The sequence below is a fragment of the Oncorhynchus clarkii genome, chromosome 12, assembly GCF_045791955.1.
Source record: "Oncorhynchus clarkii lewisi isolate Uvic-CL-2024 chromosome 12, UVic_Ocla_1.0, whole genome shotgun sequence".
In the NCBI taxonomy this organism is placed as follows: Eukaryota; Metazoa; Chordata; class Actinopteri; order Salmoniformes; family Salmonidae; genus Oncorhynchus; species Oncorhynchus clarkii.
Genome location: NC_092158.1, coordinates 92,795,227 through 92,806,049, shown reverse-complemented (window position 1 = coordinate 92,806,049; position 10,823 = coordinate 92,795,227). Strand labels below are relative to the sequence as shown.

Here is a 10,823-nt window from a genome sequence, read left to right as displayed (position 1 = left end):
ATAGTTATAAGCATCATTCAAGTAAACCGACTGGTCCAAGCAAACAGCCTCTGTTTTAGCAGAGTCTAAAAAAAACAAAATATATATTTATTTTATACATCAGCCTTTAAATTCATTAAATTATTTCAAATCCTCAGCAAAAAAAACTAAACAAAACATCCCCCCTTAGATAAAGAGTTGAACTAGAGTGAACAGCAGAGCAGAGCGGTTCAAGTCCTCTTTACTATCTACACTACGGGGTGTCCCGGCACAAACGACACCCACGTCCCCTACGTATAGGGCCCCTATATAGGGAATAGGTGTTTGGAATACAGGCTGTGTGATGCCTCTCTTGAGGACCTTACAGTTCACTGACAGGAGGGAAGAAAAACCAAGTCTCTTTCCTCCGAAAAATGGCACCCGAATTCCCCTCTTAGTACACTAGGCTTGTCCTTAAGTCGTGCACTAGTTAGGGAATAAGGTTTAGGGGCCACGAGCCTTGGGCTGAAACGTGTCGAAAACGCTTCACAACGAAAACGTCTCATAAGGCTACGCTAGCCATTTGGTCTTCTCCTCTTCTCTCCTCCACCTCCTCTTCTTCTTCTCTCTCATTGTCCTCTTTCTCCTTGTTCTTCTTCTTGTGTTTGTGTTTCAGTCCCGTGATCTCTCCCTCCTCAGAGTCCAGGCTCCCCTGTCTCCTCTGCTTTCTATCCTTCTTCTTCTTCTTCTTCTTCTGTTTCTTCTTCTCTTTTCTATCTTTCTTCTTCTTGTCTTTCTTGTTGCCCAGGCTACCGACAGAGCTGGCGCTGCTGCTACGACTTCTGCCGCTCTCTCCCTCCACCGCTCTCTCTCCCTCCACTCTCTCTCCCTCCACCGCTCTCTCTCCCTCCACTCTCTCTCCCTCCACCGCTCTCTCTCCCTCCACCGCTCTCTCTCCCTCCACCGCTCTCTCTCCTTCCTCCTCCCCCTCTGAGATCTCTCCCTCGCTGTAGTCAGGTTCGAAGGCCTCATCAGTCTCTCTGACCAGGTCAGGAGGAGTTCTGGAAGAAGGAACCGAGGGAGGAGGTCTGGAAGAAGGGACCGGGGGAGGAGTTCTGGAAGAAGGGACCGAGGGAGGAGGTCTGGAAGAAGGGACCGAGGGAGGAGATCTGGAAGAAGGGACCGAGGGAGGAGGTCTGGAAGAAGGGACCGAGGGAGGAGGTCTGGAAGAAGGGGCCGAGGGAGGGGGTCTGACTTTAGGGTTCTCCCTCCCTCTCTCCTTCTCCCTACTCACCCCTCTCTCTCTCTCCTTCTCCCTACCCACCCCTCTCTCTCTCTCCTTCTCCCTATCGACCCCTCTCTCTCTCTCCTCCCTATCCACCCCTCTCTCTCTCTCCTTCTCCCTATCGACCCCTCTCTCTCTCTCCTTCTCCCTATCCACCCCTCTCTCTCTCTCCTTCTCCCTATCCACCCCTCTCTCTCTCTCCTTCTCCCTATCGACCCCTCTCTCTCTCTCCTTCTCCCTATCGACCCCTCTCTCTCTCTCCTTCTCCCTATCGACCCCTCTCTCTCTCTCCTTCTCCCTATCGACCCCTCTCTCTCTCTCCTTCTCCCTATCGACCCCTCTCTCTCTCTCCTTCTCCCTATCGACCCCTCTCTCTCTCTCCTTCTCCCCATCGACCCCTCTCTCTCTCTCCTTCTCCCTATTGACCTCTTTATCTCCCTCCTCATCTCTCTCCTTCTCCATCTTCTCCCTCATCTTTTGCATCTGCCTCTCTCTCTCTTTCTTTCTCTCTCTCTCTCTGACAGCTCGGGGCACCCCTGCCCTGTTGTCAGTCCTGGGGGGCTGTAGGAGTGAGGCTGGGTGTTGGTGGGGCTTTCCACCACTCATCTCCTTCTCTAGGTTTCCTAGGCTGGCCTGTTGGCTCTGTCTCCCCGCTGAGGAGCGCTCCACTCTGGGCTCTTCTCCCTCAGCCTTCCCCCTCCCGGGCTGGTTCTCCACGGAGATGGAGACCTGAGGAGAGGGGTATCTGTCCTGCGTCGTGTCCCTGCCAGGGCTGCTTTCGCTAGGTCCGGTGGGCTCAGAGCTTCCCTGAGATCTCTGGGTGCTGGAGGAGGAGGGGTCCGATGGGGGTGGGGCTCTCTTGGAGACGGGAGAGGCACTGCCTAGCTCTCTGTGGTCTTTGTGTTTGGGGTCGAGGCGGTCTCTGTGTTCTCTGGTGGTCTCCTGGTCGTCTAGTGGTCTACGGTCAGTAGAGTTGGTGTTACGGTCAACGGTGGAGGAGTTCTGGTCGTTGTGGTCTTTATGTTTGTGGTCTCTGTGCTCCCTGGCTCTGGGGTCAGAGGTCGCTTTGTGGTCCCTGGAAGAAGAAAAAGGTTTACGATCTCGTGAGTAAGAGTGTGAGGAGGAAGAGGAGCTCTTTTCGCTGCTGTGGTCGCTCCCTCTCTCCCCAGTCCTCTCTCCTCCTCTCTCTCGCTCCGGCCGCTGAGAGGAGCTCTTCTCACTGATGTGGTTGCTCCCTCTCTCCACAGTCCTCTCTCCTTCTCTCTCTCTCCTCTCTCGCTCCGGCCGCTGAGAGGAGCTCTTCTCACTGATGTGGTCGCTCCCTCTCTCCCCAGTCCTCTCTCCTCCTCTCTCTCTCCTCTCTCGCTCCGGCCGCTGAGAGGAGCTCTTCTCACTGATGTGGTCGCTCCCTCTCTCCCCAGTCCTCTCTCCTCCTCTCTCTCTTCTCTCTCGCTCCGGCCGCTGAGAGGAGCTCTTCTCACTGATGTGGTCGATCCCTCTCTCCCCAGTCCTCTCTCCTTCTCTCTCTCTCCTCTCCGGCCGCTGAGAGGAAGAGGAAGAGGGAATCTTTCTCGGTCTGTCCATATCTTTGTCAGAAGCACGGCTGTGTTCCCTCTCTCTTTCTCTCTCTTTCGCCCGCTCTCTGTCCCGTTCGTTATCCCTTTCCCTCTCCTGCTCCTTTTCCTTTAACTGATCTCTCTTTCTCTCCGTCTCTCCGTCTTTCTCAGAAGGGTCTCCGGAGTGTTTTCCACCCTGCAGGCCGTCTTCTCTGTCTCTGCCACTAGAGGGGGACATAGTTATCTCTGGCTTGGGAAAGGTACAGTCCCTCTCTTTCCTTCGCACTGCCTCCGTCTCCGTCGTCACGGTGATGTGGGGTCCAGGGGGGAAAGGCAGGGAGGGGGTGAGCAGGGGGCGGAGTTTAACCCTGACCCCTCCTCCTTCCTCTTCCTCTGATTCGTAGTCCTCCTTCTCCCACTTGGAGCGAGGGACCTGGACGAGGAGAGAAGAGAACACGTCTGAGCTGTGTCTCCTGTATGAGTACTATCTAGTCTAACAGGTGTAGAGCTGTGTGTCTCTGACCTGTATGAGTACTATCTAGTCTAACAGGTGTAGAGCTGTGTGTCTCTGACCTGTATGAGTACTATCTAGTCTAACAGGTGTAGAGCTGTGTGTCTCTGACCTGTATGAGTACTATCTAGTCGAACAGGTGTAGAGCTGTGTGTCTCTGACCTGTATGAGTACTATCTAGTCTAACAGGTGTAGAGCTGTGTGTCTCCTGTATGAGTACTATCTAGTCTAACAGGTGTAGAGCTGTGTCTCCTGTATGAGTACTATCTAGTCTAACAGGTGTAGAGCTGTGTGTCTCCTGTATGAGTACTATCTAGTCGAACAGGTGTAGAGCTGTGTGTCTCCTGTATGAGTACTATCTAGTCTAACAGGTGTAGAGCTGTGTGTCTCTGACCTGTATGAGTACTATCTAGTCGAACAGGTGTAGAGCTGTGTGTCTCCTGTATGAGTACTATCTAGTCTAACAGGTGTAGAGCTGTGTGTCTCATGTATGAGTACTATTTAGTCTAACAGGTGTAGAGCTGTGTGTCTCTGACCTGTATGAGTACTCTAGTCGAACAGGTGTATAGCTGTGTGTCTCATGTATGAGTACTATCTAGTCTAACAGGTGTAGAGCTGTGTGTCTCCTGTATGAGTACTATCTAGTCTAACAGGTGTATAGCTGTGTGTCTCATGTATGAGTACTATCTAGTCTAACAGGTGTAGAGCTGTGTGTCTCCTGTATGAGTACTATCTAGTCTAACAGGTGTAGAGCTGTGTGTCTCATGTATGAGTACTATTTATTCTAACAGGTGTAGAGCTGTGTGTCTCTGACCTGTATGAGTACTATCTAGTCTAACAGGTGTATAGCTGTGTGTCTCATGTATGAGTACTATCTAGTCTAACAGGTGTAGAGCTGTGTGTCTCCTGTATGAGTACTATCTAGTCTAACAGGTGTAGAGCTGTGTGTCTCATGTATGAGTACTATTTATTCTAACAGGTGTAGAGCTGTGTGTCTCTGACCTTTGTTAGTACTATCTAGTCTAACAGGTGTAGAGCTGTGTGTCTCATGTATGAGTACTATTTAGTCTAACAGGTGTAAAGCTGTGTGTCTCTGACCTGTATGAGTACTATCTAGTCTAACAGGTGTAGAGCTGTGTGTCTCCTGTATGAGTACTATCTAGTCTAACAGGTGTAGAGCTGTGTGTCTCCTGTATGAGTACTATCTAGTCTAACAGGTGTAGAGCTGTGTCTCCTGTATGAGTACTATCTAGTCTAGCAGGTGTAGAGCTGTGTGTCTCTGACCTGTATGAGTACTATCTAGTCTAACAGGTGTAGAGCTGTGTGTCACCTGTATGAGTACTATATGACCGTCAGCAGGTGCCGAGCTGTCATTGGTGTATTCCTCCAGTGTTTTAACGACAGTCTTCCTCTGCTCTGCTCTGCCCTCTGATCCATCGCCACACACAGGACTACTGCCCCCTGGGGGACTGGTGGTGTAATACACAACAACACATAGTTAATATAGACACCTCCTCCTCCTCCACCTCACAGGACTACTGCCCCCTGGGGGACTGGTGGTGTAATACACAACAAAACATAGTTAATATAGACACCTCCTCCTCCTCCTCCACCTCCTCCTCCTCCTCACAGGACTACTGCCCCCTGGGGGACTGGTGGTGTAATACACAACAACACATAGTTAATATAGACACCTCCTCCTCCTCCACGCAGGACTACTGCCCCCTGGGGGACTGGTGGTGTAATACACAACAACACATAGTTAATATAGACACCTCCTCCTCCTCCACGCAGGACTACTGCCCCCTGGGGGACTGGTGATGTAATACACAACAACACATAGTTAATATAGACACCTCCTCCTCCTCCACACAGGACTACTGCCCCCTGGGGGACTGGTGGTGTAATACACAACAACACATAGTTAATATAGACACCTCCTCCTCCTCCACGCAGGACTACTGCCCCCTGGGGGACTGGTGGTGTAATACACAACAACACATAGTTAATATAGACACCTCCTCCTCTTCCTCCTCCTCCTCACATGACTACTGCCCCCTGGGGGACTGGTGGTGTAATACACAACAACACATAGCTAATATAGACACCTCCTCCTCCTCACAGGACTACTGCCCCCTGGGGGACTGGTGGTGTAATACACAACAACACATAGTTAATATAGACACCTCCTCCTCCTCCTCCATCTCCTCCTCCTCCTCACAGGACTACTGCCCCCTGGGGGACTGGTGGTGTAATACACAACAACACATAGTTAATATAGACACCTCCTCCTCCTCCTCCTCCTCCATCTCCTCCTCACAGGACTACTGCCCCCTGGGGGACTGGTGGTGTAATACACAACAACACATAGTTAATATAGACACCTCCTCCTCCTCACAGGACTACTGCCCCCTGGGGGATTGGTGATGTAATACACAACAACACATAGTTAATATAGACACCTCCTCCTCCTCACAGGACTACTGCCCCCTGGGGGATTGGTGATGTAATACACAACAACACATAGTTAATATAGACACCTCCTCCTCCTCCTCCTCACAGGACTACTGCCCCTGGGGGACTGGTGATGTAATACACAACACATAGTTAATATAGATACCTCCTCCTCCACCACACAGGACTACTGCCCCCTGGGGGATTGGGTAGGACTGTATCATGTGTTATGACTTGACATTGTCCCTGTTATCCCAGAGAGACTTCCTGTCAACCCAGAGAGACTTCCTGCTATCCCAGAGAGACTTCCTGTCAACCCAGAGAGACTTCCTGTTATCCCAGAGAGACTTCCTGTCAACCCACTCAGGTTTCCACTCGTTACTACTAGACTAAATAATCAGTTTTCCACACAGCCAGTCTCACCTGGTGTAGTCCACGGTGGTTCCCGGTCCGTCGGACACTGGGACCTTACGGTTCCTCTTGGCTTTGCTCCTCTCCACGCTTCCCTTGATATAGCTGCTCTGATTGGCTGCCTCTGTTCCGGCCACGCCCGCAAGCTTGCCGGTCCTCCTCCCTTCTTCTCTGTTGGTCTTAATCTTCCTCTGAGGTTCTCCTCCTTTCGTCCCGCTCTCCATCAGAGGCCTTACGGAAGCCCTCTCCCTCTCCTCCTCGACGTCACGTTTGAGGTTGCAGGGTTGTACGGTCTCGGTGAGCTCCACTCCGGGTGATTTGATTCGGGGCACCTCCATCTCCTTATCAGACATACTCCTCTCCTCCTTTCTCGTCTTCCTCTTCTCCTCCTCCTCCTCCTTCCTCCTCCTCCTCCTCTTCTCAGACTTGGTGTCTGGAGCTTTGCCAGGGTCTCTCTCCTGTTCTCTACCCACCCTGATGTCAGCCTCTCTCCTGGGCTTGTCCTCTCTCCCTGAGCCCCTGTCCTGCCGAAACCCTGGATCTCTCTTCCCTCTCTGCTCCTCCTTGGCTGGTCTGGAATGGTCCAGGTCGGTTCTGAACGGTTTAAACTGATCCGGGCCGGTTCTAACCGGTTTAAACTGGTCTGGGTCGGTTCTAACTGTGTTGAACTGGTCTGGGTCGGTTCTGACAGGTTTAAACTGGTCTGGGTCGGTTCTGACAGGTTTAAACTGGTCTGGGTCGGTTCTGACAGGTTTAAACTGGTCTGGGTCAGTTCTGACAGGTTTAAACTGGTCTGGGTCAGTTCTGACAGGTTTAAACTGGTCTGGGTCAGTTCTGACAGGTTTGAATGAGTCTGGGTTGATTCTGACTGTGTCAAGCTGGTCTGCGTGGGGTTTAGGAGGAGGTAGTTTGGGAGCTGATGCTAGGGGCGCAGGGTGTTGGAGTTCCATCTCTCTCTGGAGGGAGGTGCAAGAGTCTGGTTGGAAGGGAATAGATTCATCTTTGACCCGTTTGGCTGACGGTTCTGTTAGAGAAGTCTTCTGGTAGGCTAAACCGTCTGTACCGGTCTGGTCCCGGTCTGCACCGATCTGGTCCCGGTCTGCACCGATCTGGTCCCGGTATGCACCGGTCTGGTCCCGGTATGTACCGGTCTGGTCCCGGTATGTACCGGTCTGGTCCCGGTCTGTCTCTCTAACGGTCTTCCATCTCTTGGACGATGAGTCTTTCCTCGCTACGCTGGAGTCCGGTCCGCGTTTATAAACTCTGTCACTCTTTCTCCTCACTTCCTCCTCCTTACTGTCCCTGGTCCACCTATCAGCTTTGTCCGGGACTGAGTCTGAGGCGTCGCTGTCTATTGGCTCGTCCCGTACTGGGGTGGAGTCGTCATGGCTTGACGAACCAACGGGAGTACTCCCGGTTCTCTTCTTCTTCTCCTCCTTCTCTTCTTTCCGAGCGTCGTCCGTAGAGTCAGAAGCACTGAAGGACTCCCCTCCCCCTCTCCCCTGCTCAGTCTTCCTCTTCTTCCTCTTCCTGTGCTTCTGCTCTTTCAGGTCGGAGGTCACAGTGACCGCGGGAGAGGCGACGCTCGACGACGGATCTCTGTCACCCTTTGCGACCTTCAGTGGCGTCTGATGATCCTGATTGGCTGACCGGGACAGCGGCAGAGTTCCAAACTGCTCAGCACACTTCTCCTGGTAAGTCATTGGCTGGTTCCTGCCCCTGGGGGAGGGGTGTGAGGGGGGAGGGGGAAAGCCCTCACCTCGCCTCCTCCCTCGACTGAAGGGGGAGGATCCACGGTCCAGGCGGTGTCGGGGGGAGGGGTAGAAGTCTGAGGGTGGAGGAGGGTTGTAGGGGTCTCTGTCTCGTCCGGCTGGGGGTGCCACAGGGGCGGGGGCGAAACCAAGGGGGGGTCGGCCCCTGTAGGCGGGGGGGTTATTGGGAGGAGGGTTGTGGGAGTTGTAGTTTTTGAAGTATTTCTCATACCATTCTCTGTACTCCTTCTCCCACTCCCGGTACCTCTCCCTCTCGTACGGGTCTTTGTGCTCTGGACCCCGTTCGTACACTGCCGGCTCCCAATCCCTCTCCCGGGTCCGGCCCGGGTACTTCCTCTCACCCTCCGGTGGCGCTCCAGCAGCGGCAGGCTTCCGGGAGCTTGGGGGTGGAGGAGTGTGGGTCCGGTACCCCCCTTGGCCAGGTGATCTAGAGCGCGACCGGTAACCTCGTCCCCGTCCTCTCCCCCGTCCCGCCCCTCCACCGTCCCTGAAAGGCGGCGGCGAGCGTGATCGGCGGTAGCCACGGGAACGGGAGCGGTAGCCGCGAGGTCGTCCGTGGCGGCGGGAGTACGGAGAGGAGCGGGAGTAAGACCTGGAACGGGATCTGGAACGGGATCTGGAACGGGATCTGGATCGACTGGAGGAACGGGAGTACGAACGAGAACGGGAACGGGATTTGGAGTAGGATGAGCTACTGTAGGACGACCTAGACCTGGAGACAGAGAGAGAGACAGAGAGACAGAGACAGAGACAGAGACAGAGAGAGAGAGAGACAGGAATAAGAGTCTCCTCTCCTTCTGTATTATATGAGTATTATACCTGGAATAAGAGTCTCCTCTCCTTCTGTATTATACGAGTATTATACCTGGAATAAGAGAGTCTCCTGTCCTTCTGTATTATATGAGTATTATACCTGGAATAAGAGCGTCGTCTCGCCTTCTGGATCTTTCTGTACTCTACCTGGAATAAGAGAGTCTCCTCTCCTTCTGTATTATACGAGTATTATACCTGGAATAAGAGAGTCTCCTGTCCTTCTGTATTATATGAGTATTATACCTGGAATAAGAGCGTCGTCTCGCCTTCTGGATCTTTCTGTACTCTACCTGGAATAAGAGAGTCTCCTGTCCTTCTGTATTATATGAGTATTATACCTGGAATAAGAGAGTCTCCTCTCCTTCTGTATCGTTCTGTATTATACCTGGAATAAGAGTCTCCTCTCCTTCTGTATTATATGAGTATTATACCTGGAATAAGAGAGTCTCCTCTCCTTCTGTATCGTTCTGTATTATACCTGGAATAAGAGTCTCCTCTCCTTCTGTATTATATGAGTATTATACCTGGAATAAGAGTCTCCTCTCCTTCTGTATTATATGAGTATTATACCTGGAATAAGAGTCTCCTCTCCTTCTGTATTATACGAGTATTATACCTGGAATAAGAGCGTTGTCTCTCCTTCTGGATCTTTCTGTACTCTACCTGGAATAAGAGAGTCTCCTCTCCTTCTGTATTATATGAGCATTATACCTGGAATAAGAGTCTCTCCTCTCCTTCTGTATTATATGAGTATTATACCTGGAATAAGAGCGTCATCTCTACTTCTGGATCTTTCTGTACTCTACCTGGAATAAGAGAGTCTCCTCTCCTTCTGGATCTTTCTGTACTCTACCTGGAATAAGAGCGTCTCCTCTCCTTCTGGATCTTTCTGTACTCCAGCAGCTCCTTGGCAAAGTCGTTGGTGAACTCATCCAGCTTGGACTTTTCCCGGTTACCGTAGCGACAGTCGGAGCTGGGGGACGACAGGAAGAGGGAGAGGAAGATATTTGGACAATGGTAGAAGTAAGACGAGAAAAGCAATACAGCAAAAAGTTCAACAAGGTTTTCCATCGTAGTTTAAATGATAAGCTAAGAGGCGGATCGAAACAGACTTGGCCTGAGACTTTAGTTCAGTGGGCTAACAGTCAGAGCAGCACGCTGGCACGAGACCCAGTCGCTCACACAATACATATTAGCAGAGAAGAATGACATCACACACAGGTGTCAAAACTCAACTCCTCAGTCAGTCCATCAGAACGACAGTCAGAATAACAGTCAGTCCATCAGAGCAACAGTCAGAATGAGACAGTCCTGACCTGACAGATCAGTCAGTCCATCAGAACATAGGAAGACTACCCACTCAACAGTCAGAATGACAGTCACTTCATCAGAACGACAGTCAGAATGACAGTCAGTCCATCAGAACAGAGGAAGTCTACCTAGTCAACAGTCAGAATGACAGTCAGTCCATCAGAATGACAGTAAGTTCATCAGAACAGTCTATCAGAACAACAGTGATAATGACAGTCAGTCCATCAGAATGACAGTCATTCTATCAGAACAACAGTTAGAATGAGTCAGTCCGTCAGAATGACAGTCAGTCCATCAGAACAGAGGACATCTACCCACTCAACAGTCAGAATGACAGTCAGTCCATCAGAACGACAGTCAGTCCATCAGAACAACAGTCAGAATGACAGTCGGTCCATCAGAACAACAGTCGGAATGACAGTCAGTTTATCAGAACAACAGTCAGAATGACAGTCTGTCCATCAGAACAACAGTCAGAATGACAGTCAGTCCATCAGAACAACAGTCAGTCCATCAGAACAACAGTCAGAATGATAGTCGGTCCATTAGACCAACAGTCTGAATGACAGTCAGTCCATCAGAACAACAGTCAGTCTATCAGAACAACAGTCAGAATGACAGTCAGTTTATCAGAACAACAGTCAGACTGACAGTCAGTCCATCAGAACAACAGTCAGAATGACAGTCAGTCCATCAGAACAACAGTCAGAATGACAGTCAGTCCATCAGAACAACAGTCAGTCTATCAGAAC

The 10,823-nt window shown here is 51.2% G+C and overlaps 1 protein-coding gene across 3 annotated transcripts in view; it reads right to left on the bottom strand.

The window, feature by feature from the left end:
* Nucleotides 1-200: 200 nt before the first annotated feature.
* LOC139421668 (E3 ubiquitin-protein ligase RBBP6-like) overlaps nucleotides 201-10,823 on the bottom strand; it is a 47,607-nt gene continuing 36,984 nt past the window's right edge. For 2 of the 3 annotated variants that reach the window (XM_071172759.1, XM_071172761.1), the window contains exons 16-19: nucleotides 9,614-9,733; nucleotides 6,188-8,659; nucleotides 4,641-4,779; nucleotides 201-3,232 (exon numbers count right to left, since the gene is read on the bottom strand). In XM_071172759.1, the coding sequence (XP_071028860.1) occupies nucleotides 521-3,232; nucleotides 4,641-4,779; nucleotides 6,188-8,659; nucleotides 9,614-9,733 (5,443 nt within the window). In that variant the 3' untranslated portion in view covers nucleotides 201-520. The remainder of the gene's footprint in view (nucleotides 3,233-4,640; nucleotides 4,780-6,187; nucleotides 8,660-9,613; nucleotides 9,734-10,823) is intronic. The other variant, XM_071172760.1, reaches the window with a different exon arrangement.